Below are 27,998 nucleotides of genomic sequence, written 5' to 3'. Positions count from 1 at the left end.
AAACTAGTAAAACTATATTGAGTATTTTAAACTATTGTGTAAGGAATGTAAACACTAATTTTATTATTCTGTTTTCGTATTCAATTTATGATTTTATTTACTTTTAAGTTCCGGATCGTTACATATTAAGTCATAATTTTATATAAATTTTGATGTGTAAATAATTTTTAAATTACACCCGAGTTGCCTTTTAGAGAATTTTTTTTTTAAAGTGTAGTCGTATTGATTAGTGATTATCTCTTAAAAAATAACCTCCCAAGTGTAAAATTCCTAAAATAATCAAAGATTATTTCCCTCAATTTTTTTTTAGAGTTTATATATTTTAATGATTTATATAATAATTTAATACATTTCATTAAAAGGTCATATATTTTTACAATGGAGAGTAAAAATAATGAATACTAAGTGTTATACATATTGATATATTAATTTGATTAAATTGGTATTTTTCTAATTTCGTGATTTATTTTTTTTTTATTAAATGGAAATTGCATTTTCTTTCAATTTAAGAAAAAAAAAATCCAAAAAGAAAACTTGAAATGATGGTGTATTTTTTTAAGAAATCGAATTAAATGGTGTTATTAGTTGATAAATAATTTTCCTACCTACCAAACAAATGAAGGAAAATAAAAACGTACCTCCTCTTAATTGCGTATTCAATGGATGTTTTAATTGAAAATGCTTTTGTCGTATTCACTTGCCAAGTGCATTGCCCTTTTTCCCATACATAGAAACTATGACGCCATTGTAGTCGTCTTTACTCCTTCACTTTTTAATTGCTATCCTTTCTTAATATATATATATATATATATATATATATATATACACACACACACACTACAATATATATATATATGTATGTATAATACCAAGAGTACCAATGTAAGTGAGAATGTCAAATTTTACATGTAAAATTAAAAAAAAAATTATTATTATAATTAAAAGATAGTATTTGTAAATAAAAAAAATTATATAAATTATTTTTTTACATATTTTTTAATGAAATATATAAACTATTTATTTAAAATAAATATATATTTTATAAGATAAATATAAAATATCTCTAAAATTAAAATACAACGATAGTTTATGTTATATTTTTTTTATTATATAGTATGACTAAATTATTATTGAGGGTGCGGTAATTAAATTAGATTAATTAGTACGTTGTTATTATTATTATTATTAATCTAATTTAAGTGTTAATTAATTGGGTTCGTGGTGTTTTTTATGGCACGCACTATTTGAAATTTTCAAAAGGATATTTTTTTTTATTTAATTAATTAGAATTCAACATAACTTTACTAAAAATAAAGCAGCAAAAATTATTTGTGGGTCCCAGTGTTATTTTTTAATTCAGTCATTAATTTTTTTTAAAAAAATTCAAGTTTAATAAATTATTCAATTAATTATCAAATTTTAACATTTTTATTTATTTATAATAAAAAATAAAAAATAATTTTAACCAACTATTAGAATAATAAATTAAAGATAAAAAAATAATTTTAATATTATTATTAATTTATTAATTATTTTAGATAATTTTTTTAGAATGTTCGAATATATTATAATGATTTTAATTTTTCATCAAAAAATTTAAAAAAAGAAAACTAGATGTATAAAATAAATAAAAAATATTAAGAATAAAATTATAACAAAAATAATATTAGAAAAAGTATTAAACTTTTATATATTAATTTGATAAAATATTTTATTATTATTATTTTTTAAAAAAAGTAATTGTTTTTGGTAAGAAATAAAAATAGTAAATAATAAAAATTTAAAACGCTGTCCATAACCGGCGTGTCCTATGAGGCGCTACGTCATTCATCTAGCGGGAATCATCGTGCAAGACCAGCAACCTCTCCCACTCTCTCTCTCTCTCTCTCTCTCTCTCTGCTCTCTTTTTATACGTAGCGGTGTACGTATGTATATATCTGATGTGTGTTTGTGTGGGTATATATGTTTATATATATTTGCCAACGGCGATTTATCCTTCTTCCTCATCTTGTAACACCCCCTTTATCCGCTCCATAACATCTCACTTCCAATTCACTCTTCTTCGGGTTTTTCCCTCTCTGTAACTCTCCTCTCCCACCCCCTTATCTTCTCTTCCGGCATTAAAGCACTAAAGGTGGAGCTTCTCTGTACCCATAACCACTTTAACCGCAAACGCGGCAAACCCAGATTCTAGACTGGTACTTATCCACTACCCAGAATCTCTTTCTCGACATGTCTGTGTGTATGTACGCATCTCTGTGCGTTTATATAGGTTTTTCTTAACGTAAACTTATTTTTTTAATGCGTTCGTCTCGAGATTCTGTTTGCTCTTGAGTGAGCAGATCTGTTTTTTGTACCTTTCGAGCTTGGAATTTTGTTTTCGATGGTTTTCTGATGATGAAATTGAATCGTGGTTACGTAATTTCGTTCATTATTACGTTTAAATTATCAGCTCTCGGACTGCTCTGTTTCTGTTTAGATTTTCTTTTTCTCTTTTATTTTTTTATTCTTTTTTATTTTTTCTTGTTTGGCTTCATTTTTTTCTCTACGGGTCTGACTGATACTTGATTGGAAATTTTAAATGGGTTTTGTTTATTTCGAGGAAGAATCCTCAATAGAAACAAATTTTCCGAGAAAGTTCATGGGAGATGGAGATGAAGAATCTATCCGGGAACATGAGAAGGATTTGTGTGACGTCCACGAAATATATCTTCATTGATTGAATTGTTTTGTTCTAGTGCTGTGCGATTTTTAATTTTAATCCTTTAATAACAAGCTTGATTTACCCGGCTGTGGTTCGTCTCCTTTATTGTTTTCTTTATATGTTTTCCATTCTTGGTCTTTGAAGAAGCCTGGCTAGTAGTGTCTCCTTGTCTTCTTAGAATCCATGGTTGTGCAAAACTTGATGAAAATGGAAGATTTGGCATGTTTGTTACAAGTTCTTTCTGGGTTTTCCTCTTACTTCCTTTTTTTTTTTTGTTTGTGTTAAACTTTGGTGGGTGTGCTAGGAGGTGAATCTTTACAGGTGGTGTATAAATACTTTTATTGCTTACTACATTAGCCTCATTTATTTATATCCAAGTACAACTGTACAAAGGAAAGGCACCCGGGTAATTAGAACTTATGAATCAAAAGTTCCATGCTTTAGGAATTAACAAAAACTGGAACAATCTTAAAAAATTATTGCATAATCTTGATGGGTTCCCTTGAATTTCAAGGATGAGAAGTTTTTCAACATCTTTTGAGAAATAAAAAAGCATAATTGTGTGTTTTCTGAATCTGGCTTGTTTTGTGGTTTCAATCAAAAGTAATCCCTGTCTAGAGTGTGTTCGTTTTTTTTTTGCCTTCAAGGAGCCTTTTCACTCTCATTCTTGTGGTGTGTTTTTGATTTGGAGTTCTAGGAGGAATAGTGAACAATTTCTGCTAACTTTAAAAAAAAAAATTCTGTATTCCTTTTTTTTTTTTTTTAAGAACAAATATTTTGGTACCCATAATTTTGAAAAAGATTGATGTTATAGACGCAGTACTCATTCTTTTTAACATTTAGGATAAAATTGTTACGGTCAACTTCATGTATTAGTAATTTAGTCTTGTTCTTGAAGATTTAATTATTTGTGTTAGGTGCTCCCACCATTGAAAGTTAAAATAAACAGGTGGTTGGAAGAGGTTTGTGCATATAAAGCTCATGATTACCTTATCTTCGGTGAAGTCTCATTTGATAAATTTACAGATAGCCTAAATCTCATGCCCCGTTTCCATACGACACAAGAAAACAATAGTCGAAAACCTGGGAAGTTCATAATTAAGCCTGTAAGAGTACATGAGTTATGGTAGTCTTTTTAATACTTTTGTTTTTTCATTTTAATTGAGTTCTTGTTTTTGTGAGTGATAGCGTGTAATCATTTTCTTTTCTGGGTTAATCTACGTACATGGAAAGGAATTTTGTCAAGTAAGAGCCGTTTGAGTCTGATTCAAGTTCTTCTTATGATTATGCCGCCTCTCATCTACATAATTTATCTTGGGAACCTATGTGGTGATTGTTATTATCTTCTTGTATTTCCTAATCATAATCGTGTTATTATTGGACGTGTTTCAGATTTTGGCAGCGACGGAGAACACATTGGCCTAGATCGAATGGCTATTGAGCAATACTTTGAAGACACTATGGCTTTCAATGAGTCCAACGGAGAAAATATTAATTGCCTAGAGAAGTGGAATTCCATATCTGAAACAGTTGCAGGCTCTGGTGAAAACTCATCTGGAGGCTTTGACTGCAACATCTGTCTAGACACGGTGCAGGATCCCGTGGTCACACTCTGCGGTCACCTCTATTGCTGGCCCTGCATTTACAAATGGCTCAATTTGCAGACCATCTCATCCAGAAATCAACACGAGAAACACCAGAAATGTCCTGTATGCAAAGCTGAAGTTTCTTACACCACAATGGTTCCACTCTATGGCCGAGGCCAACCCACCATGTCCTCTTCTTCCAAAGGCAAAGCTTCCAATCTTGGCATGGTCGTGCCACGGAGACCTCTTGGCCCTTGTTTCAGCCTTGACACTGCTAGGCCATCTAATGCCACGATTAGCCTGCGCTCAATGCAGCAGCTTCATCACCATTATCCGGACCAAGACCACGTTTACTACCCTCAACACAGAAGTTATCCAGTTTCAAGTATGCATGCCTACGGTGGCACAATGTCTACTGGGTTTGATCCAATAATTGGAATGTTTGGAGAATTGGTTTTTGCAAGGGTTTTTGGAAACTCAGTATCAAATACATATATGTATCCGAATTCGTATCATCTTGCCGGAAGCAATAGTTCTCGGATCAGAAGGCATGTAATGCAGGCTGATAAGTCACTCAGCAGAATATGTTTCTTCCTCTTCTGTTGCGTATTCTTGTGTCTCCTTTTGTTTTAACAAGAGTTTTCCTCCATTTCCCTTGCCAATATATATATATACACATGTAAAGATCATGAGTGTAAGAAGCACCCACGGCTTAGCCGTATGTATATGTACTAGCCTTAGATTTTAGCAATATTAGCATCTCTTGTATGCGGATATATGTAAGTGTGAGTCATTTGTGCTCTGAGACTTTGCAGAGTCAGTAATGAATGAATCTTCAATATAACATATGGGTTTTTATGTTTATTAAATCAGATTGATTACGAGTTTAAACGGATTGTCTAAAAGATGTATAAGAATTTCAAATTAAATTTTATACGCATACAATTTGAGAAAAATTTGAAGATTACTTCCAAGCCAATTTGAAGACGAGAGATGTATACGAAGAATATGACCTAATTTGTATAACATCTAACTAACTAAACGTGGGAAGAAAGAGGAAAGTGGGAATGATTAAGACTTAGCAACCAAATAACGAAGAAGAGATCCGAACAACAACGATGGTAGGTTTAATTTAAAGTTTTACCTCGTTGAAATTAAATAATTAGTTGATTTATAATATTTGATTCAGTGATATCAAAAATTTACTTTATTAATAACGTCGATGAGATTACAGTAATCAAGTTGAGTTAAATTTTAACACGTATATTATGTTTTTTTGGTGAAAAAAATATTAACTTTTTTTTTTTTAAATTTGAATAGTTAAATAAAAAATTTAATTAAAATTAAATATAAAAATAAAACTGTATGACTGCAGACTGTAGACTGGATTGTATAAGAGGGTGGATATTAGACTAGGTTGCTTGATGTGTTAATTTTATGGCCTCCATAAAAGACCCTGAATATGCCAAAAAAGGGGTCAGCCCTAGAAGACTTCATCTATCAATACACAATTGATAATGTGTGTGTGTGTATATAAATATATATATATATATATATACATATATTATATGGATGCATTCACCTTCCATTCGGTTCATTGGATGTATATTTTATGTGGGTATTAGATATATGTTGACATTCCATATACAATGGTGATTATCTTATAGGAAATATTATAACTAGATCTTTTTCAAATATATTCAAGTCTCACTTAATTTTTTTTTTTTAATTTATAAAAACCCTTTTAGTATTTTAAACAAAATAATTAATAAAAAAAATTGGATTGTAATAAAAACTAAACTAATAAAAATACCCTTTAACAAAAAATTTGGTATTTTCCAAAATTATTATCACAATTTTTGAAAAAAAAAAAAAAGAAATTGGATTATAGTAAAGAAAAGTTTATAGGTTTGATAGATTAGCAATGAATTCAAAATGAACACCCACATAAAATCTTTATATTATATAGCTTTTGCCCACTTTGACAGTTTATATATCCATTACATACATTCCAAATTTCCCATTAGGATGATTGTGACATGGTTTCCTTTCAAATTTGAGAAAAAAGAAGAAATAAATGGTGGGAGCAAGTTGATAGCTCAATTGGGCATCTCTCATCTTCCATTGCCATCTTGATGAATGATGCAAATATGGGTTTTGTATGTATTGGCAACATCTTTGCCAGAGAAGTAGCCATCACTTTTGATTTCTCCCTTCTAGAAAGATAAATCTACATATATATATATATATATATGAATGTAATGAATCCAATGTATATACACACATATTCTCCTATTCAATGTTTTAAATTTAAGATATTTTTATATAAGACATGGGAAATTTTGGTACTTCAAATCCAAAAATCTGTATTTTTTTTTAAAAATATAGTGAATACCTATATATACACATATACTCTACTAAAAACTATATTATTTAGGAGTTTAAGAATATGTATATCCTCCTATATTGGTGTGCCACTAGTAAGTATTAAACTTAAAATTATTTAAGATAAAGAGTATACCTTTTTGCTAATTAAATTATTAGTTTTTATTTTTTGGATTCCTTTTCTTTTTCTTGTTAAAGAAAAGGAGCATATATATACAAGTGTTACAGGAATCAAGAAAAAAAGAAAAAAGAATTTCTTCCTGTGTAGAAATACATTAAAGAAATTAATTCTACACCACTTACTATACAGAAATACAATATATTTATATATGATTCGGAAAAATCTCCCCCTAATAACATAGTTACACGATAACTTAAAAGAAAATAGAATCATACGAGGACAATTAAATTAAATGTAGCAGCAATAAATTACACCTCTGAGAACATGGTAATCAAATAAAGTTGAATCAAACAGAGGTTATTCTGCTAAAGGAGACTATTTTCAGTAGAAAAATCAGAGTAGAACACTTACATCCCTTTGTCTTCAACTACATGACTCAATTTTAACCAAAATGAGAAAACAAGAAGATAAGAATACAGATATTGAACTCCTATATACACCACATGGAGATGGTTAGGTTCCAGACAAGCACCAATTCTCTTTCTTGTTAAAATCCAAATGCCTCAACCAAGAAGGTAAATTTAAGTTATTCAATGTTCAGGAGGAGAAAATCAATCCTATAGAAGGATATAAGCCATATCATTATCTGTCAACTGAATTGTGCATACAGTCAGTTGTTGTGGTCATATATGTGATATTACGCACCTGTCTTTCCATGAAAACTCCATTCACTCCCTTCCATTATTACGTCAACGGCTTTGGAGCTCAGATTTCCATCATTGATATAATTCAATAGTCTTTCATAAACATCTACCGAGAGAATACCTCGTTCCCTAGTCAATCTCAGAAAAGCTGTTGCTTCTTCTAAATCTTCTCGACTTTTTAGATAGTCTAGACAGGCAGCCAGAGTAAAAGGACTTGATCTTCGTTCTGGTTGACTTGCTAGTAGTGCTTTCTTCATTGTCTCCACTGCCTTATCCATCTTATTCTCAAGTTTATATCCAGTTGCAAGACATTCCCATGTGTCAGCATTTAGCACCTTTCCATTCTCCGCAAGCTTGTTTACATATTCTTCCGCCTTTTCCAGCAAACCCTTCTTACAATAACCACGGATCATTGTGTTTCGGATACGGGCATCAGAGAATTTGTGCCTAGATTCCCACTCTTCCAAGATCTTTTCAGCACCAGGAATGTCATCCAACTTCAACAATGAACTTATCATACACAAGTAGCCAGAATTATAGGTTTTCTTCATATTCTTATACAAATTCCAGATGCGATACACTTCTTCTCTTTTCCCAGCAGCAGCATATGAAGTGAGGAGAATTTCATAGGCAAGTTTTCCTTTTTTGCCACTGATTATTTGCTCTAATCTCTTCAACATAATCAAAGCCTTTTCAGTTAATCCAGCTTTCATGTACCCATTTGCCACAGTACCATAAGCGTTCCAACCAACGACCACGTTAGGATCAGCTTCCATCTTTGTAAGAAGATTCTCCATCCCCTCTACATTAGAAGCACCAATATGTGCATTCAACATGATATTGAGTGTAAACCGATCACAAGAGATATCCTTTTCTTCCATTTCTTGCATTAACAAACGCAATTTCTCCTGCTCCCCGAGCTGAGAATAGAGGTTTAGCATTACGTTATAAGGAAGTGGTGACTTTGTAAAATCAAGCTCCCTCATCTTTTGCATGATGGCTTCGGCTTTTTCCAATGACTTCTTCTTTGCATAGCAGTTTAAAAGAGAACCATAAACCTTATAGTGTTTCAAATCACTAGGGATGGCATTAAAATATTCCTCTGCCTGCTCTATACCATAAACTTTTGAGATCAAATCGAGCTTTACAGCAGCATCACCATGTGACAGGGAATGACTCGCTTGATTTTCCATCCATTCTGATATCTACCATTAAAAATTGAGGGAGACAACATGAAACTAAACCATAAAAATCACAAATTCATATTCAACTCCATCAACTTCCTTTGTTTAGAAAAAGAAAGGTTCTTTTCTCAAAAATAACATAATGGAACTCCCAAAGAAACTAGACAGCTTAATCAAGGGAGTTCATAATCTGTTGGGAGTTTATTGGAAAGGCTAGGTAGGATAAGTAGCTTAAAACATGAACCAGAACAGGATAAAATAATAGATATTCCAGGAGCAAATGAACCAGAGCAAAAAAAGTTAAAAACTTTGCAAATACAATTTATTCCTTTTAAATCTTTTCCAAAAATTATAAAATAAATTCAGGATATTTCATATATAACATCTAATAGTTTCTTTTTTCCAAAAAAAAAAGATCTCAATTTTGATGTCAACCCAAAAAATCAATTGGTTTACAAATCGGCTAAAATAGAAAATGGTCTTCTTCTGCTACTTATTTTCCAACATAAGGTTTTACTTTCTCGTCCTACATTCACTCTTCATCAACGAGATAACCCTTTATTTTCTTCTCCTTATCTGTCCATTTTTGACAAAAACAATTCTTCAAAGCAAGTAACGAAAACCCACTTCCACTTCTCCATAACAACTTAATCAATTGACAACTAACGGACAATCCAGTCTACAGACATATGCATATATTTCCATTGTATAACTACATGCATCCATGTGTATGTATAGGTGTAGATATAGGGGAAAATGGTACCTCAAGGGCGTGTTTGGGACGATTAAATTTCCGGAGAATCTTGATAAAACTTCGGAGCTCCGACTGTTCGACATCTTTTCCTTGTTCCAGCCACTGATCAAGCACCGGAGAGATCGAGGCCGTCGGATATTCGACGCTAGAAATCCTACGGTAGAGAGAGCTGCTTAGAGCAGGTGAAGAGGCGGCTAGCGTTCCGGTGGAGTAGAACGAAGAAATGAAAGTGGAGACGCGGCAAATCCCACTGTTAGTGTTGTTAATCTGCCATGGAGTCCATCGAAGAAGTAGCTTCTTCATCGAGACGATTATAGTTGGACGAGCCGTCGGAAGGGGAGGAAGGAAGCTGTGTTGAACTGTTGGGGTTTGGGGAGGTTCCCGACTGTCACTGTACAGAGCTTAAGAGGGTTTTTGGTATAATTTTTTTTTTCCAAACCGAAAAAATAAATAATTAATATAAAATAAATAATTATTATAATTTCATCGTTAATAAACTAATTTCTTTTAATTTATTTATTCAATATTTTTAAGCTAAGTAATTGATAATTTGATATATTTTTATGAAATTATAACTTGAGTAAAATTATAATTTTTTTATATATTATCGTTAGAAAATTACGTTATTATTAAAGTAAAAATACTACAAATTTATTAAAATGTATAATTTTTACTTTTTTAAAAAAACTAATTTATTTAAGAGTATGTTAGAATAAATAATTTATAATTTTACCTTCAAAGATAGAATTTATAACACCCTATATGAAAATGTATCATATAATTACCATCACCAAATGAAAGTTTTGTTTCATACAAATAATACCGATGAATAAATTTTCAAAATTTTAAAGAGAATAACGAGAAAACTAAGTTCCGAGAATAAAAGTTAATCTATCATCAACAGTTCATTGATTCACAACACACGTGTATGTTCGTGATGTAAATTCATGCATGCTTCTCTATTAGACAATAAGAACATACACTAACCCACGAGAGAGACACCTACTATGTGTTTCTCTATGTACCTATTTTTATAACCTCATTACTAAGCACTATTTCAAGAGAATTGTGAAATTCTCTATCTAGAGTAAAATTTACTCTTTCGTCATGACTTATATGCATCTGTAATATAAAATTGAAGTAATTTTAGAGTTGACACTGTTTCTTGTAACTAAGAAATTGATAGGAGAAGTCAAATTGAATGAAGTGTAAAATCGATTACTAATGTTAGATCGAGTTTTCTAAACTGTAATGTAGAAACCCATACTGGATTTTCAGATTGGAAAGGAGAATGGATACCAACTACGCAATTCTTCAAATGTTGAGGATCTTTCATCCATTCATTACGCGCGCCACTCATTTTATACACATATATATATATGAATTTTAATACAATGGATGAAAATTTATATCGGAAAAAATTTTATTTTTATATTATAATAATAATTCATGTTTTAATTAATAAAAATATAAATTTATTAGGTAAAGATATGAATTAATTTGATTAAATACTTATTAAAATCTAGAAAAACTTTTATTTGATAATAATAAAATTAAAAAATGTGATTAAAATACAATTAATATATAAAATAATTATATTTCCAACTGTGAGTATTACACGCACACCCACAGTTGCCAATTGGTTCGCGCAATAAATAATTATATTAATAAAATAAAATAATTAATTAATTGCTTAATTAAAGAATTAACAATCCGCCTAACGAACAAATCTTATCCTAACTGGCTAGCTACACGTCACGGATCCAATCATCCGAAATTCGAATATTTCCTATGCTTACTACTCCCCTTTCTATAATAGAAAAATGTAGATATCAATTTGTTACCGTCGATTAAAATATATCAATCTTGAATAGCAAATCCAACGGTTATTATTTAATGGCACAAATTCATTATTCTACAACTTGAACATATTAGCATTAGCGCAATTTTATTTAACAGACATGCGGATCAGGCCTTCATTTTATCAACCTGACGAAATTCCAGACAAGTCCTCGGAAAATTCGGTTGGGATCTCTCGCGTCCGCCTTCTTCCTTCTTTCAACGTTCTCGCGTTTTCTTTGTGCTCTTTCCCTCTGGCCAAACAGCTTTGAATTCTCACTTCTTTTTTGCTGGAAATGGAGATGACCATGGAGGATTGCTCCTGCTCCATTGTTTCACTGCTTCTCTCCATGGCTCTGGCGGCTTTCTCTCGTGGTGTGCGGACTCGACGGTTTGTGAAGAATCCTATACCAACTATGCCGCGAATATGTGGAGTTAGGTTTTTCTGAAAGAATCTCTTGTTACATTTTGGAATTTTTTGTTTGTTTGTTTGGTTCTTGCTTGTTTTTCTATGTTTTGGACCTGGAATCTAAGGAATTCGAGTGAAAGATCGGTTGAGTATTGTGGAGCTCTGTGAGTTTTTTACTGGTAGTTGGTGGTTGCAATGGTGAAATTAGCTTTCTAGTTCTGAATTTTACGTTTTCTGGAAAATTCTTTTGGAATTTCAGCTCCTTAGGGTTTGATGTGTTTTTTGGAAGATTCTTGAATTTCGGAGTTTGGATATGCTTAGTGGAATTTACTAGTGGAGTGTTGAGGTTTCGATGAGCTTTTTACGAAGTTTGAGTTCTTTGGGGTTTACTTGGTTCTTGATAGTTCTCTGGGAAGCTTGAAAATGCTAAACGGGAATTTGAGTTTTTTCGTGTTTGAATAGAAAAAAGAAATATACATATCAAGTTGGAGGAACTAGAAAGTTTAACGTGAATTGAACCATTTGGCGTGAAAGTTTGAATGGCGGGAAGGAGGGTTTTAGGGATTCCAAAGACAAGTGCCAGTAATTTGAGGGAACAGTTGGCAAGAACTACACTTAAGAATGTGAGAGCAAAGGGGCACCCATATGTGGAACTCCGTGAAGATGGTAAGCGGTTCGTATTCTTCTGCACTTTGTGTCTTTCACCATGTTACAGTGACTCAGCACTGTATGATCACTTACGAGGGAATCTTCACAGGCAGAGGTTGCCTGCTGCCAAGATTACTCTGTTTGGATCAAATCCTTGGCCTTTCAATGATGGTGTTCTTTTCTTTGACAATTTGATGGAGAATGAAAAACAATTGGCTACCTCAGATGGTGACAAGTGTGGTGAAAATTTTCAAGCCAACTGCCAAAGTCATGATGGAGTTCACGCTAGTGATGAATATAGTCTCTGTGCAAAGAATTTAGATGAAAATGAAGGAAATTGTTATCTCGTGATTCCAGGTTTGCTAATTGAGGAAAATGTCTCTGATATAAAAGTAAGGTTCACTGGTTTTGGACGGATTGCTGCCAGATCCTTTCAGAAAGATGAGAGCCAGAACGGAATTAAAAAAATATGGTGTGAATGGTTGGGAAAGAGGTGTGCTGATATGTCTGGAGCCCTTGAGCATGACTTTGCTGTTGTTACTTTTACTTACAATTACAAGTTGGGTAGGAAGGGGTTGGGTGAGGATTTCAAATATTTGCTCCCATCTAGTCCGCTGGAAGAATTAGAATATGGGGAGGGTAATCATAGGAAAAGAAAGAAATCATTTTCTGACCCTGAGGATATTAGTGAATCTTTCAGGAATCAGCATGACTCATCAGAAGAAGATAGCAGCTCTTCAAGATTGTTGGTAGATGGATGTGATGACCCCCGTGCGTTTACAAGAGCTATATCAAGCAAGAGTATGAGACGAGAGTTAAGGCGACAGCAGCAGATATTATCTGAAAAAATGTGTGATCTCTGTCAGCAGAAGATGCTTCCTGAGAAAGATGTTGCAGCAATTTTGAATATGAAAACGGGAAAACTTGCTTGCAGTAGTAGGAATGTCAATGGGGTAAGTAACTCAGTTATCTGCCATCGTGATTGCTTTTTTTTTTTCCCAGGGGATTGTTTGGGGGTTGTTACTCTGGAATAAACTTGGTCTTCTCTCTTTTGTATCCACATAATGGATGTCTCTTATTATTATTGTTATTTACTTTGCCTGATTCAGCATGTGTACACAATTTTGATTGTTTTATTAAAAGGAAAAGGTTCTGATTTGCTAACTTTGTGTTATTCTTCCACATTTAGGCATTTCACATGTTTCACACATCTTGCCTTATACACTGGTTTATTCTTTGTGAGCTTGAAATTGCCACAAGCCAGTCAGTGAGTGTGAAAGAGAGAAGAAAATATAGTAAAAAGAGTGGAACCAAGCAGGGTGAGATGGGAAAGAATGGAGGTTCTGAGGGGACCATAGCAAATATTGTTTCTGTATTCTGCCCAGAGTGCCAAGGTACTGGAATAGACATTGTAGGAGATGAACTGGAGAGACCAACTGTCCCACTTTCGCAGGTTTGTGCTTTATCATACCTATTTCCGTGCTATTGAAGTCCTGATATCACTAATTGATGTTCTTATTTTGCTCTACTTCTATGATTTCAATATCTGGCTTTGCATGTGGTGTGAAAAGCTCTGAAAGAACTTCACAATTAGTTTTATCTTTTCAACTGGCAGAAAATTATGGTGATTGCCAGCACATTAGTGGTTTTAATTATTGTAGTGGTCATTGATTTTCGTTGAAAGAAATAAAAATTTCAGATAAATAAACAGTGCCATTTATGACAAGACTTCAGTTTTTTTTTTTTTGGGGGGGGGGGGGAAGATTAAAATGTTAAACTGTAGTTATTCTCTTTCTAAGCTATAATGGTTTCGTCCATTGTACCAGATGTTCAGATACAAGATCAAAGTGGGTGGTGCACGTAATGCATGGATGGAAGACCCTGAACATTTGGAGAATTGCTCAGTTGGTCTCCATTTTCCTTTCCAATCTGAAGATCCAGTACAGGTTTTTACATTGTGATTTAGGAAAACTCGTTCTAACATTAATAATCAATTTTATACTTCAATCATTCTGACTTTTCTTATCAATTTCTTGGTTACAGGAAACAGTGTCAACCCTAAAATTACTTCGATTCTATACTGCAGGTGCATAGAAGTCATGACCAAAGAGTAGATACCTGGTAGATTTTTTACTCTAGATGGAGAATTTCACAATTCTCTTGAAAAAGTGCATAGTAGTGAAGTTAGGAACAGGTGCATAGAGAAGCACATAGTAGATGTCTCTCCCATGGTAGTTGTATATTCTTGTTGTCTAACAGAGGAGCATGCATGAATGAATGTACATCGCTGACATGTGCATGTGCTGTGAATCAGTAGAGTTTGATGACAGATTGACTTTTATTCTCGGAACCGAATTCATTCGTTATCCTCTTTAAAATCACCGATATCATTTTGTATCGAACACAGATTTCACATGGTGATGATATATTTTTGGAGAGGGTGGTATTGATCCTACCACATGTTCCATCTTTGTTGCTGACATCTTTGTTCCTGGCTTTTGTTTTTTGTTTTCCTAAAGGTTTAAAAAAAAAAAAAAAAAAAAAATCAAGAAGTTTGATTTTGAAGAGAGTATATTATGATTGACAATGATGTGTTTGTTTTATTCAGTTTTTAAATCAATTTCAGGTATTTAAATTTATAATTTTATAATAAATAAATAAATTGAAAGAAATTAGTTTTATTAACTAATGGTATTTTAATTAATTAATTTTTTTTTTAAAATTTATTTTAAATGCTTATAGTTAGAAATATAATTAATTGTATTTTAATTTAAATATATTATTATCAAATAAAAGTTTCTAATAAGTATTTAATCAAATTAAACGCAATAAAATTTAGACTTAAATTTGAACTTGATTTATTTAAAATTCAGTTTTAATTAAATTGATTACTTAAATTCGATTTATTTCAATAATACTATTACGAATCCTACCCGTAATTTGTCAAGTTAGAACTAGTGATTAGCATCGGTTTGGACCCTGAACAAGAATGGGAACAGACTGACCTGAACGATTCGGATTAAAAATTAGAATCGGATTGGTCCAGTTTGATATGGACTGAGAAACTTAAATTAATTTTTTTTTAAAATTTGTTTCTCATGAAAAAAGAAAAAGATTAGTAAATACATGAATCTTTTAACTATGGACTGCATAAATGTGTAAGGAGGAGAAGGAGAAGGAGAAGAGGCAGCTAACGGTCAAGAAGAGACATACGCAGAGAACGTCGAAACCCGAAAGAGGAAAAAAGAGTCTAGACTTGACCTGAAAGTCAAAAGAGGAAAACAGAGAACTCTGTTTTTCAAGGTTTAGAGTTAATGCAAGATATATATGTATGTATTATCAGTTTGCTGGTATCTTTCTAGAAACGAAAACAATCAATCTTTTTATAATCAACCCTAAATAATCAAAAGAAGAAAGTAGAAAGTTCCTTCCTGGTCCGATTTATTCAATGATGATACATGATAATGATAATCAATTGCTAACGAAACGCACTTTATCACGATTTTCGGACTTCCTACTTTTTTCCATCATTAAATTTGATAGCCAGTTATTTTTTAACGAATTAAACAGCAAAAACCAGTGAAAGCAAACGATAACTTCTTATCATACCAAATCAGTACTCAATTTTCAATATTATACCAACATCAAAATAGTTCAAATTCAATCTGAACAATAAAATTCAAAATTCGTACTAGAAAGAAAAGCTATCCAGAAAAGAAAAAAGTTATCTATTATATATAAATCAATCAAGCAAAGATTATATAACCTGCAAAAAATCCAAACCGATTCAAATCTTTACATCGAAACGAATCCTACACGAATCAAATCCAAAAAGAAACTATAAAGAGAGGATGAAAATCAAACCACCGATGCAAAAACACAGAGAGAGAAAGAAGAAAACGGAGAAGAAATCATCTATCAACGCCTAATGTGTTTGACTTTGTTCCATCCTTTCTTGCACGACTCACCGACAATCTTGAAACCTTTCTTGAAGAGAATCTTGAGCTCTTTCGCTCTCTCCTTCACCTGCTCCTCGAAACTCGCCATGGCCGCAGACCTTCGTCGAGCGAAATTAAGAGAAAGAAGAGACGAAAATCCTCCGAGAGAGAAAATGGCTTGTTAGGATTTTGAGAAAGTCTTGGGGTGCGGTTTGGTTTTTATAGTGGAGAGGAAACGGCTAGAAGAAGTAGAGAGTCGTTGGAGGTTTTTAAGGTTCAGCAGATTATATAAACCGTTGGATTAATAAATATACACGTGGCGAAGATCTAGTGGAATACACGTAGTTAGTTTTTGACATTGTTGGATTCCACGTTGATTGCGGTGTAAGCGTGATGTGATTGGTTGATTTTTATTCCCGTGTCTGGGGCCCAGCTGGATTGATATTTGTGACAACTTGTCTCATTTTAAAATAGGAAACTTTTTAAATATTTTTAATCTAAAAAGATAAAAATAAGTTATTTTTTTACCAAATATTTTTCTTGGTTCATAAATATAATTATTTCCTTAAAATTTAATTATTATAATATTATCTCAATAAATTAAAATTTTATTTTTATTTAATTAAATATTAAAAATTAATTATTAACGGTTCATAATACATTTATAAAATAATATATAAAAATTTTAATCATCAAACTTTTGTGGTATTAATAATATATATAATTTATTTAAATAACGAGTAACTAATTTTAAATAGTAATAATACATATTATAAGATAACAAAAATAAAATTTTTAAGACTGAAAATAAGAAGTATATAATAATTTATAAAATATATTAATTTTTATTAAATATAAAAATTAAGTAATTTTTATATAATCTTAAATTCAAAATATTAAATATTTTTTTATTAAAAATTTATAAATTATAATTATTATTGTAAAGAAAACTTTTCACATGTGCCAATTTCCTTTTTCCTAATAAAAAGTTGAAAAAGTGGTAAAGTGTAATTTTAAGGTTATTAAAAGTAGATTACATAAAAATTAATTAAACTAATTAAAATTATCAAAATAAATATAAATTAGTCAATTTACTTAAAATTATCAAAATAAATTTATTTGTTGTCAGTACATTTTATCTGATTTATTTTATTAATAATGTGACATATATACATATATATATATATATTAACTACAACATAATTTTTTAATGAAAATGTATAAAATTTATAGTCTAATTTATTCCCATATATGTATATATGTATATATTGTGTTTTAAAGATGATGGATGACAAAAGAAGGCGCCAAACATCCAGCACAGATCATTGCATGTGCCATAAGCAGAAGGGGAAAGCAAAAAAAAAAAAAAAAAGTGGTCTGAGAAAAATTTAACCAGCTGGAAGTAGCTCATACAAGAATCAACTTCTTTCAAAAAAGTAATACATATGATTCCAAACCAAACCAAAATTCTGGGCCACCACACCTGCAATCAAGGCTTACAAACTTTAGATTGCAATCCTGTTTTTTCAGTTTTTGAATCTAAAGTTTTTCGAAAATAATTCACGAGTACGTTGATTGTATGTAAAATATCAAATTTAACAAAGAAGAAAAACGGAAAAATATTTATAAGGTCTTCTGGGTAAAGTTTTTGAAGATGAACCTTCGAGAAATACGTAAGTTTTACGGAAAAAAGAAGGCGTTAAGATCTTTACGTAGTCCTCTAAACTATAATCTTCGCATAGGATGAGATGATTCTTCAGGAAAATACGACGGGTGAGTTCTGGTGTGACCCAGATAAAAACCCAGTTAAACTTGCCTGTGAATCAAGCTAGCAAGAATTGGGGCCACAACTCCTTTTTCGGAATATTCATTAGATATAGTCCAGTCTGCTGGCATTACTTACAGAAATTCCAAGCATTATTGCATTTAGGTGTAACAGAGGAAACCAAATGATTACTAGGGCTGAGTCAGGGTCAGAGGAGAGGAACAAAGTGTCCTAAAAATACATTTTTCTGGGCTAGACATAATTGTGTCTGTCCCCTTAAAATCAATACTAGCTTCTTTGTGCCAGAAGTAAAGCTGAATGTGTGAGTAGGGAATTGCTGTATAAGCATCTGTCTACTCACAATAATCATTATGCAATGTGATAAATTAAAAATTAAATTAAAAAAAAAAAGACACTAAAATCTATGTAATTCAGTTAAGATAACCTACTTCATCGAAAGAGTCCGGATTCTCTAGGAAGATTTCTATGTTAACAAGAAAATATTGTAGGGATCATGGAATTGAACAAAGGGTCATTGGCTGTATGTGTGTTACATGGATCTGTGTGTTTGCGGATCTAATTCTCAACATGTATGTTTCGAACCTTGTTTATGATTCCAATCAAAGAAAAGGAAGAAGATATCAGAGAAAGAGAGAGATTGGATTGCTTTTAAGGTAAATAGATTTTTTTATGCCTTTCATTCACAGGCATCATGGCTATTTATAGGCTACAAGTGGCAGGAAATGAAAGTGCATAACCTCTAGGCGTATTGCAACAGCCCAGCCTGTAACCAAATCGGGCTGTTGAAACTAGGTCGGTTAAGGGTCCCGATTGCTCAACTTTTCTACGTACCATTTCCAAACCCAAACCCTAGTTGCAGTTGTTACAATGAAAAAGAGCAAACTACCCTTGATTTCTTACAATGTTACTATTGGATCATCGATGAGATAGCATCAGTCCGATGGATGGTTCGATGATCCAGAATCAAAGTAGGCATAAAGAGAGGAAAAGTAAAGAAAGTAGCTAAAAATTTTAGTATCTAAGATAATATGTTATCAACAATGTCAAGGCATTATACAGGGAATGAATTAGAAAGGAAGAAGTTAAATTTCCAGTCCAACAGTATGAGGATCCTAAGACACATCCAATGATGAAGAGTTGTATGAAATTCTCACCCGAGAAGTGTGCGCCACTGAAGATGGCTGAGCTAATGGCGACTGCGTGAAACCAGCTCATTGTCGAGGAAAGAGATGTCAAAAGAAAGCCTCTATAAACAGTTTCTTCAAGGACCGGAGTGATAATACAATAAACGAGGATACAAGCAGCTCTGGCTATGTCACTACTTTGGAGGATTTCCTTCACTATGGGATTGTTCACAGCCTGAAAACAAGAAAAGAAATTCACTGGTGAACAACTATTGAACCAAATGAAGTTCGTTCAGGTCATGAATGGCAACGATAATCCGAGAGAGTTTCTATACCTTCTTAGTTGGACTAAATATGTACTTACAAATAAAGTTTACTAAATTTATATATTTTTCTAGACATAGCGTAATGCAGACAACACTGGACCAAATTGTATATAATAGACAGAAAGCTAACAGAGGATGAGAGAATTTCGTTAAACGAACCTTGGCCTCGATAAATGTGTCAATAAGGAGAGAAGATAGGAAAACCAACAATATGAGAAAGCTCAACCCTAATGCTGAAGCCAACACCAAGTTCCTCTCTTCTGAGATGTTATGCCTAAAGAAGTGTGCAAGCTTATATTGCGGCTTAATGGTATTCTTCAGTAACAGCAGAGTACCAGCTAGTTCTAATATTTGCATTACAAGCAGCGACAGGACCTATGTTGAAGATAAGGTCAATCATCAATTCACAATTCTAGATAATCAGCATCTATATTTGAAACATTGCTAAAATAAATTAAAATGAACATTGCTTTGCTAATTATATCAAGCTTGTGGCTGGCAATGTACCAAAACAGAAAGGATATCTGAACTTGCTTTTTTTGATTGAAAAATGCAGGAAAATAGTAAAGTTAGGCTTAAGTGATGAACATAAAAATGACAATGTATGAAAAGAGAAAGGTTATTCGATTAATGCCTTGTAGTAACCCACAATCAAAGCTCTTAAAGCTTATTAAGCATTATTACTGTGCTGCTTGGTTCGGATATAAGCACTTTGAAAAGATGCTGCTTGGTTCGGATATGAAAAGTTGGCAGCCAAATTCAAGTCACATGCACCTGCTCGTCTAATCCAGTGATAAAAAGAAGTGTAAAAAATATTCTCCCAAATCATATCACGCTTGTGATGGCATATACATATACATATACATACAAATATACACAGACATATAACCTTATATACTTGCTTTTGATTAAAAGAATGCAAGAAGATAGTAAACTTCAGTCAAAATGATGAACACAGAGGACAGTGTATCAAGACAGCAAGGTTATTTGATTAATACCTTGAAGTATCTCATAATCAAAACTCTCAAAGTTTATTAAAGAGTAATCTTAGCTAAGATGCTGGGCTCGGATTAAACACTTTGAAAAATTGTCAGCCAAATTCAAGTCATAGATACACCATACCCCTCTAATCCAGTGATAAAATGGACTACTCACTCGTCATTGGGCTGTAGTAGCAGATGCAATAATCGATTTGCTCAAAAAGCAACATCTATAACTCACACCTAGAAATACTCCAACAATAGCGCATACAGGCAACCATGCTGGTTGCCCCTGTTACTCATTTTCATAAAAGGAAAGACAAATTGAGGATATGATGTAAGTATAAAAAAATGATTGGTTATGTCTCCTTTTATTCACTAAACTAGAATATGATGCACAAATGGAGGAAAATAAAAGCACTCACTTGACTCTGTGGATCAAGACCAGCAGGTTGGTGCAGTACATAGGCGGCAATGGATAGGCCTCCAACACCAAAAGGAATATGCAGATAGAACATATATAGAGCCATAGTGCTCCATACACTTCCATTATCCCACGGATTATTATCTGATTCCAGTACAGAAAACCCCTGCTTCTCCATATCAAAGGGTAAAATGCAGAAATTAACAAACCCATCTTAGCAATTTTACTAAAACCTATTTGCAGAGTCTAAAAGAGAAAAAATTTCAGACGCACCAACGTTTTTCGAACAGAAACCCTAGTTACCAAATCCCTAAACCCCCTATCAAAGAGTAAAATGCAGAAGTTAATAAACCCATCTTAGTAAATTTACTAAAATCTATTTGCAGAATTTAAAAGAGGAAAAAGTCAGACGCACTAATGTTTTTCAAACAGAAGCCCTAGTTACCAAATCCCTAAAGAAATCCCCAAATGGTTTTAGACATTGACAAAGATGAGACTAATAATTCATGAAAAAACAAATTATATGTACCTTATCTTTGGAGGGTGTCTCTGCGATTTCATTTTTGAAGCAGCAATACTTGAGAGAATATTTGAGTCGTAACTTGGATCTTGAGGGGAAGGGAGAAGCCCGTGAAGGAAGAAGAAATGGCGGTTTATTGTAAGCGCAGGAAATTTTCTCGGGAAGAGGATAGTGATGCCAAAAAACCAGCATTGCTTATTTCTAGATAATTATATGTACACACACACACACATATATACATACATATGAACGTGGGAACACGTGCGCGAGACACTACGATGAGATATTCCGATACGCTAAGAAAATTGTCCCATCCAACTTGATCTAAAAATGAAACAGACATTTCATCTTCAATCTGATGAGTTTGGTATGGTTCTATGCAATGCTGCAATTCTTTTCTTCTCCATATTGTTATCATAAATCTAATGCCTGCTTATGCAGTATATACATTTTATATCTAGTGCGTACTTGTTATTTTAAAAATCAAACATGATTATCACAACCTCGAGCTTTTCCCTCGCTGGCTCCATCTTCGAATTGCGGTCATGGCGGTGGGACGGGATCGCCGAGCACACCACCATGACGGCTATTTTCTTGGCCGCAACACTTATTTTTACCTGGTATATCATGTTGATAATTCTCAGAACCAGTCAAGGTAAAAATCACCATGGCCACCTAGTTCAAGATGCTTGCCTTTACTAGGAAACCTTCCGTTTGTTGTATCCAGTGTCCATGTTTATCTTGCCAAGTTGTCTCAAATTTACAGTCCAAGGGTTAAAATCCAACTGGGTACATTTCTGATTTCTTGCCTGTTCTTGCCCTGTTTGATTTACAGGGAATTATATGGAAAATGAAAAAGCTTTCTCCGGATGGATAGAGCACTGGAAGGAGTAATAGCAGAGTAACTAAAACTTGTGGATCAAGTTACAGATACTGGAGAAGGGAAGGACTTGTTGGAATCTTTATTGGAGCTAACATGACAGGGAGATCATGTAAAAATCTTTTTATCTATGACAGACATCAAGGCTATATTCATGGTACAAGTTTATATCAATTTAACTTTTGAAGTAATTTGTTTAAGTGTTTGATAAATTTTTTCACAGGACATGATTGTGGTGCGACGGATACATCATCCACCACCGCAGAATGGGCAATGACAGAGTTGCTGCAGACTCCAGAGAAAATGAGAAAAATTGATTAAGAATTAGACAAGGTCACCGGAGATGAAGACATTGTAGAGGAGTCTCATCTTCCAAAACTCAGTATTTACAAGCAGTTGTGAAAGAAACATTGGGATTACACCCACCATTTGGTCTCCTCATCTCTTGGAGTCCTAGTGACTCCAAAGCCGTGGGTGGCTACACCATTCTCAAAGGCTTGGAGGCCTTCTGCAACGTGTGGTTGGTTATAAAAGACCATGAGAAATGGGTGGCTACACCATTCTCAAAGGCTCGCAGGCCCTCTGCAACGTGTGGTTGATTATAAGAGATCCAGAGAAATGGCAGAATCTGCTGCATTTTCAAGCTGAGACATTATTGAAAGATTCAGGAAACATTTCAAGCGTGCCTACCTCAGCCACTAAAAGGGAGATATGCTACAACAAACAAGTGTGTAAAAAAAAAAGAATACCAAATTATTAGTTCATAAACTAGAATAAAACCATCCAAAACTATCAAGCACATTTAAAGTTGACATATCAAAGATGTTATCACAATGCTAACAAACGAGATAGATGAATAATTAAGAGATATATGTGAGGGAAGATGTTTTCTTATATCTGTTTATAGAGAGAGATCTACAAGTTTCCAGTGGCATCCTAAAGAAAAATCCAGCAATGTAACTAAGAAGAATTTGCACAGTCATAGTATGCTGCATTAAAATATTCATCACCCTTCATTGATATAGAAATAGATTCCAATTGAACAATAGAGTTTAGATTTACTGTTAGATGCTCCAATGTAGCATAAATTAGATTACAACGTGGATGCATCCTATCATCTACAGAAAATACATGGACTTTGCTGTTCAGCTCAATCCAACTACGTCCTGGATCCTTCTTCACTTCCAGGCCCCTCAATCGCTTCCTCACTTCAATCTTCTCCTCCCACTTTCCCAGCATTGCATATATATTAGACAAAGTAACATAAGCAGATATTGGCTTGGGATGCAAACTAAACATCTTTTGTGCCACCTGCTCACCCACTTTCATGTCCATCCAGAACCAACAAGCACTAAGCAAAGATCCCCAAATAACTCCATCTGCTTCAATTGGCATCTTTTCGATGAAGTCTTTAGCTTCCTTGAGATGACCTGACCGACCAAGAAGATCAACAACACATGCATAGTGTTCCATAGTTGGTATTACACCATAGCCACTTTCCATTGCATGGAACAATCTCATGCCTTCAGCGACTAGACCAGCACGACCACAAGCAGAGAGAATTCCAACAAAAGTGGCTCCATTAGGGAGCACTCCTTGTTCTAACATATTCTCAAAGAGGTAGATCGTCTTGGACCCAAGTCCATGATGTGCATACCCATTAATAAGAGCACTCCATGCCGCCACATTGGGTGAAGAGATGCTGATGAGTGATGTTTCAGCATCTGCGATACTCCCACATTTAGCATACATATCTATCAAGGATGTTCCAACATAAAGGTTAGACTCAAAAGGTGTTTTAATCAAATGTGCATGGAATAGTTGTCCTTGTTGAAGAGACCCAATACATGAGCATGCATGAAATATAACAGAAAATGTTGATCTAGTATGCTCTATTGATAATCTGTGCATGGTCATGTAAAGTCTCAAAGCATCTTCATGCTGATCATTATGAATATACCCTGACATCATTGAATTCCAGGTCACAGGGTTTCTTTCCTCCTTTGTTTCTTCAAAAAGTTTCAAAGCTTTATCTATTTCACCATTCCTGGAATAAATGGAAATCATTATGTTGGAAGAAACAATTGTTCTGCTGGGTAATTTCTCAAACAATCTTTTCGAATCCTCAATTCGACCGCCAAGTGCATACCCTTTAATCATCAAATTATATGAAACCATATTCACTTCAGAGATCCGATTAAAAATCAGTTCCGCATCTTCAATCATACCCTTCATTATTAACCCACCAAGAAAAGAATTCGAAGCATTTAAACACGGATATTCAATTCTATAATAAACCCTCTTAGCATCATCAATAGCTTCACATTCACAGTAGAGTTCAATCAATGCACCACATATTGACGGATCAAATTCATACCCATGTTTGATCAAAACACCATGAACCATCCTTCCTTCAAGCAAAAGGCCAAGTTTACCACAAGCACGCAACACACAATCCAATGTAAATTCATTTGGCATACCCTCACTACTCCTCATCATCCCCCTAAACAACTCCAGAGCTTTCTCGCTACCATCTTCATTCTTCGCATACCCAGAGATCAACGTTGTCCAAGCCACAACATCCCGTTTCGGCATTTTCTCAAACACATCCAGCGCATCCCTCATCAACCTGCATTTCACGTATCCCACAAGCATCAGATTCCACAGCAACTCATTATTTCCATGCAACTCGTCAAACACCCGCTTCGCCTCTTCAATTTCAAAGCAATTTGCGTAAAAGTACAATAAAGCGCTCCCCACAAACTCAAAATCCTCATACCCAGATTTCAGAGCAAGCCCATGAATTTGTCTCCCATCATCTAACAACTCCAAATTCGCACACGCACTTAACACGGTAGAAAAAGTGGTCTCACTAAGTTTCATATCTCCGCGATGCATGGCGGAAACTAATCCTATAGCTTCACTGAATCTACGCCATTTTGAGTACCCAGAAATCATGACGTTCCACGAGACAACCGTTCGTAATGGCATCTCATCGAACAGCTTACGTGCAGTGTCTAGGCGGCCACTTTTAACTTCCGAGGTGATCGAAACATTTGTACAGACGACATCCGCGTGATAAATTTCCGGTTTTTGGTGATGCGTTGAGTAAAGTTTGAAAATTTTCCATCGACGGTGCTTCCACTTTCCCGGGAAAAAATATCTAGACAACATTTGTAAGAAGAGGAGGAAATACAAAACGCAGCGTTTAGCCTGAACGAGAAAATAACACTGGAGAACATAAAGCATTGCCTTTCCTTATACTCAAACAGTGCGGTGAAGTCCGTTCGCCGCTTGTCTTTGGCACGTGTGCTTTTGACTCTACACACGTGTATTTGACTTCTGACTACCGACTTGCATGTGGCGTCGTTGAGTTTCTAATATTTAATGTTTTTAATATTTATTTTTGTTCAAATTAATCTATAATTTAATTTTAAATTAAATTAATTATTTTAATTTTTTATTAACTGTTATATTACATATTAACATCATTAAATTAAATATTACATGTTAAGTTTATTAATACATAATTTCTGATTAATTCAAAAATATGTTAAATATAATGCATGTGAAAACACTGGCTCGCTGAGAAGCTAATCATCCCATTAAATTCAAGAATTCCTTTAAATATTACCTTTTATAGACGTGTTTATGCGCGTGTGTATGTACATATGTATATATATATATATATATGCCCTGCTCAAAACTGAAACACCCTTGTTTCCTCTTTAGGATACAATTCATGCTTCTAAGAGAGAAAGTTTTGTATTTGGTGATAGGATGGTGAATCCTTTGAGAAGGCATTCATAATCATGCCTATACAAGGTGTGATATATATATATATATATATACACATATGGTGTAGCATATATACAATATACTTATCGATCCATGCAAGCTATAATCCAAGGTTTTGAATTGGGGAACAAACAGAAGCACAAATCAAAAACCTCTAAAAGAACCAACAAGATCAGAACCAAACAAGCAAAAAACTTTCAAGAAGGACCAACAAGAGCTTCCTTATAAGGAGCTGCAGGCCCAACGGTTCCTTTATTTTCCTCCACTTCTCTACTGCTTCTTCTTCTTCTTCCCTGTTCCTCAAGAATCAATGGAGCCTGACCTTCCCTTTCTTGAATCAATCTCTCCTGAGCTCCTCCTCTTAATTTCTCCAGCCTCAGTCCTGCAATTTGCTGCATGTTGAATACTTTCACAAGGTTCGCTAACCCACCAATGAACAACAACAAGCTTCCAACAATCCCTAATGACACCCAGTTTGTCCCCTGCAAAAATGAATAATTTCTGCTCAAAATAGCTCTGTTTTCTTTTTTCTGTAAATCAATGGCTGCTGTTTAATTACCAGTAACTCTGTTCCCATGTGGGTTAATTTACTCTGTTCATGGGTGTTGAGCACAGCGCCCACCAAGAACAGTAGACTCCCCATCAAGAACGGGACAAGAACAGATTCCTGCAAGATCTGAACATGTCCATCGGCTCGCTCGTAGATTTGACACGAGTTGTGGATTGATCCGAGTACCCATAAAGCAGGACCCGCAATAAGCATGTTCAAAGCATGTTCTTGGAATCTCAAGTATCCTTTCCTCTTCTCTGCCTGGTTATCAAACCAAAATTTCTTGTCAACTCTCCAACAGAGATAAAGAAAATGGTTCGGAGATATTGTACAATATGAGAATGAGTGTAAGCTCATTAAACATCTTGATGAGTTCAATTCTATAATTATGGACCTAAATACCATAGAACTCAAGATTGATAATTAAAATCAGACATTGATTGTATCGTGTTCACTGACATTTTCTTATATGACTTCCGTCGATACTGTACTGTATGAAGATGTTAGTATTTCACTAGATACTGTTAGTAATGCATTAAAATTAAAGAGGTTGAAAAGAAACTTTCTAAAGCATAGAACATAAGTAGAAGAAAAATAAAAAGGAACTTTCCCCAACAGATATTCATGCTCTGTTTCTGTTTTTAAAACCCACCTGAAGAAAAATAAAAAGAATTCCTAAGAAGAAAACCAGTGAGCCGGCGGCATAAACCAGAGGGACGGCGAACTCGACGAGAGCAAACTGAGTATCGTACTGTAATAACCCGAACTGGTAATCAATCCCGGCGAGATGAGCAAGAAGATCGTGAATATTAACGGCGGTTAGAAGCGTCAAAGCTATAAGCAAAAGAACGAGACCCGATTTTGGTGCAAACGAGAATTCGGTGGCAAACCCACTTAAAAGCAAGACGGTGGCGAATAAATACAACCCTGCGTTTATATACTCCGCCCGGTTTCTCGCTAGCCGGGTTCCGTACATCCGGCTCTCTCTTGCTGATGCTAGTTTCACCATTGTCGAGAATTTAAAAGGGCTTCTGGTGCAGAGGGTTAATCCAGAGTTGTAATGGGATTTGCGAGGGAAGACGAAGGAGACGAATGAATCAGAGAGAGAGAGAGGGAGACACGTGCCTGCGTGCATGTAATTCTAACACGTGCCAATCAGGAAGAAAGTTCAACACGTGGAAACGGTGCGTCTTGCTATCCATGCAGTGGGAACTACAGCAATTAGCATCCATATATATTATATATACATCTATCATCATCATCACCAACCAATAACATCAATGAAGTCAGACGCTTTAAATGAGAAAAATACATGGGTCTTACGTGTCAACTTCTCAA

The 27,998-nt window shown here is 33.9% G+C and overlaps 6 protein-coding genes and 1 long non-coding RNA gene across 12 annotated transcripts; 2 read left to right on the top strand and 5 right to left on the bottom strand.

Moving 5' to 3' along the window:
• The first annotated feature begins 1,833 nt into the window (after positions 1 to 1,833).
• Positions 1,834 to 5,134, top strand: LOC110816865 (E3 ubiquitin-protein ligase RMA1-like). 4 transcript variants are annotated; one of them, XM_088221221.1, is made up of 2 exons: positions 1,834 to 2,242; positions 4,097 to 5,134. In XM_088221221.1, exons 1-2 carry the CDS (start codon positions 2,233 to 2,235, stop codon positions 4,921 to 4,923), a joined length of 837 nt encoding a protein of 278 aa, XP_088077347.1. In that variant the 5' UTR covers positions 1,834 to 2,232; the 3' UTR covers positions 4,924 to 5,134. The 4 variants fall into 4 exon arrangements, with proteins under 4 accessions (XP_088077347.1, XP_088077348.1, XP_088077350.1 ...); XM_088221222.1 differs by having other exon boundaries at positions 1,836 to 2,198; XM_088221224.1 differs by having other exon boundaries at positions 2,224 to 2,246.
• Positions 5,135 to 7,049: 1,915 nt separating this feature from the next.
• Positions 7,050 to 9,857, bottom strand: LOC110817029 (Tetratricopeptide repeat (TPR)-like superfamily protein). The gene is made up of 2 exons (XM_022045417.2): positions 9,448 to 9,857; positions 7,050 to 8,705 (listed from the first exon to the last, which is right to left on the bottom strand). Exons 1-2 carry the CDS (start codon positions 9,739 to 9,741, stop codon positions 7,494 to 7,496), a joined length of 1,506 nt encoding a protein of 501 aa, XP_021901109.1. The 5' UTR covers positions 9,742 to 9,857; the 3' UTR covers positions 7,050 to 7,493.
• A 1,552-nt stretch (positions 9,858 to 11,409) lies between these two features.
• On the top strand, positions 11,410 to 14,814 carry LOC110816978 (acyl-UDP-N-acetylglucosamine O-acyltransferase). Its single transcript, XM_022045365.2, has 4 exons — positions 11,410 to 13,287; positions 13,524 to 13,787; positions 14,161 to 14,280; positions 14,378 to 14,814. The coding sequence occupies exons 1-4, from the start codon at positions 12,226 to 12,228 to the stop codon at positions 14,426 to 14,428; spliced, it is 1,497 nt and encodes a 498-aa protein (XP_021901057.1). The 5' UTR covers positions 11,410 to 12,225; the 3' UTR covers positions 14,429 to 14,814.
• LOC148266145 (uncharacterized) lies at positions 14,199 to 16,257 on the bottom strand. The gene is made up of 2 exons (XR_015819505.1): positions 15,548 to 16,257; positions 14,199 to 14,847 (listed from the first exon to the last, which is right to left on the bottom strand). It is a non-coding gene; the product is annotated as an uncharacterized LOC148266145 (long non-coding RNA).
• Positions 16,258 to 17,493: 1,236 nt separating this feature from the next.
• Positions 17,494 to 22,437, bottom strand: LOC110816972 (CAAX amino terminal protease family protein). Of its 3 annotated transcripts, XM_022045360.2 has the most exons (5): positions 21,442 to 22,432; positions 20,914 to 21,081; positions 19,668 to 19,883; positions 19,213 to 19,417; positions 17,494 to 17,755 (listed from the first exon to the last, which is right to left on the bottom strand). In XM_022045360.2, exons 1-5 carry the CDS (start codon positions 21,622 to 21,624, stop codon positions 17,691 to 17,693), a joined length of 837 nt encoding a protein of 278 aa, XP_021901052.1. In that variant the 5' UTR covers positions 21,625 to 22,432; the 3' UTR covers positions 17,494 to 17,690. The 3 variants fall into 3 exon arrangements, with proteins under 3 accessions (XP_021901052.1, XP_021901050.1, XP_021901051.1); XM_022045358.2 differs by lacking the exon at positions 17,494 to 17,755 and having other exon boundaries at positions 19,049 to 19,417; positions 21,442 to 22,437; XM_022045359.2 differs by lacking the exon at positions 17,494 to 17,755 and having other exon boundaries at positions 19,049 to 19,417; positions 20,914 to 21,078; positions 21,442 to 22,431.
• An 835-nt stretch (positions 22,438 to 23,272) lies between these two features.
• On the bottom strand, positions 23,273 to 25,561 carry LOC110816894 (pentatricopeptide repeat-containing protein At1g06140, mitochondrial-like). The gene has a single exon (XM_022045242.2). The coding sequence runs from the start codon at positions 25,559 to 25,561 to the stop codon at positions 23,273 to 23,275; it is 2,289 nt and encodes a 762-aa protein (XP_021900934.2).
• A 558-nt stretch (positions 25,562 to 26,119) lies between these two features.
• Positions 26,120 to 27,872, bottom strand: LOC110817012 (polypyrimidine tract-binding-like protein). Its single transcript, XM_022045403.2, has 3 exons — positions 27,313 to 27,872; positions 26,670 to 26,921; positions 26,120 to 26,592 (listed from the first exon to the last, which is right to left on the bottom strand). Exons 1-3 carry the CDS (start codon positions 27,793 to 27,795, stop codon positions 26,308 to 26,310), a joined length of 1,020 nt encoding a protein of 339 aa, XP_021901095.2. The 5' UTR covers positions 27,796 to 27,872; the 3' UTR covers positions 26,120 to 26,307.
• Positions 27,873 to 27,998: the final 126 nt, after the last annotated feature.

The sequence above is a fragment of the Carica papaya genome, chromosome 5, assembly GCF_054855325.1.
Source record: "Carica papaya isolate Zhongbai chromosome 5, ASM5485532v1, whole genome shotgun sequence".
NCBI lineage: Eukaryota > Viridiplantae > Streptophyta > Magnoliopsida > Brassicales > Caricaceae > Carica > Carica papaya.
The sequence above is the reverse complement of the archived record's forward strand: the minus strand, read 5'-3'. Positions and strand labels throughout refer to the sequence as shown.

Excerpts from the sequence above, each read along its gene's own strand:
- LOC110817029 (XM_022045417.2), bottom strand. The coding sequence starts at position 9,741 with ATGAAGAAGCTACTTCTTCGATGGACTCCATGGCAGATTAACAACACT. Across the intron at positions 8,706-9,447 it reads GTCCCAAACACGCCCTTGAG|ATATCAGAATGGATGGAAAA; the intron begins GTACCATTTTCC and ends TTTTAATGGTAG.
- LOC110816972 (XM_022045358.2), bottom strand. The coding sequence starts at position 21,624 with ATGCTGGTTTTTTGGCATCACTATCCTCTTCCCGAGAAAATTTCCTGC. Across the intron at positions 19,884-20,913 it reads GTCTTGATCCACAGAGTCAA|GTCCTGTCGCTGCTTGTAAT; the intron begins GTGAGTGCTTTT and ends TCTTCAACATAG. Across the intron at positions 19,418-19,667 it reads ACACATTTATCGAGGCCAAG|GCTGTGAACAATCCCATAGT; the intron begins GTTCGTTTAACG and ends TCTTGTTTTCAG.
- LOC110816978 (XM_022045365.2), top strand. The coding sequence starts at position 12,226 with ATGGCGGGAAGGAGGGTTTTAGGGATTCCAAAGACAAGTGCCAGTAAT. Across the intron at positions 13,288-13,523 it reads GTAGTAGGAATGTCAATGGG|GCATTTCACATGTTTCACAC; the intron begins GTAAGTAACTCA and ends TTCCACATTTAG. Across the intron at positions 14,281-14,377 it reads AATCTGAAGATCCAGTACAG|GAAACAGTGTCAACCCTAAA; the intron begins GTTTTTACATTG and ends TCTTGGTTACAG.
- LOC110816894 (XM_022045242.2), bottom strand. The coding sequence starts at position 25,561 with ATGCTTTATGTTCTCCAGTGTTATTTTCTCGTTCAGGCTAAACGCTGC.
- LOC110817012 (XM_022045403.2), bottom strand. The coding sequence starts at position 27,795 with ATGCACGCAGGCACGTGTCTCCCTCTCTCTCTCTCTGATTCATTCGTC. Across the intron at positions 26,922-27,312 it reads TTCTTTTTATTTTTCTTCAG|GCAGAGAAGAGGAAAGGATA; the intron begins GTGGGTTTTAAA and ends TTTGATAACCAG. Across the intron at positions 26,593-26,669 it reads ACATGGGAACAGAGTTACTG|GGGACAAACTGGGTGTCATT; the intron begins GTAATTAAACAG and ends TCATTTTTGCAG.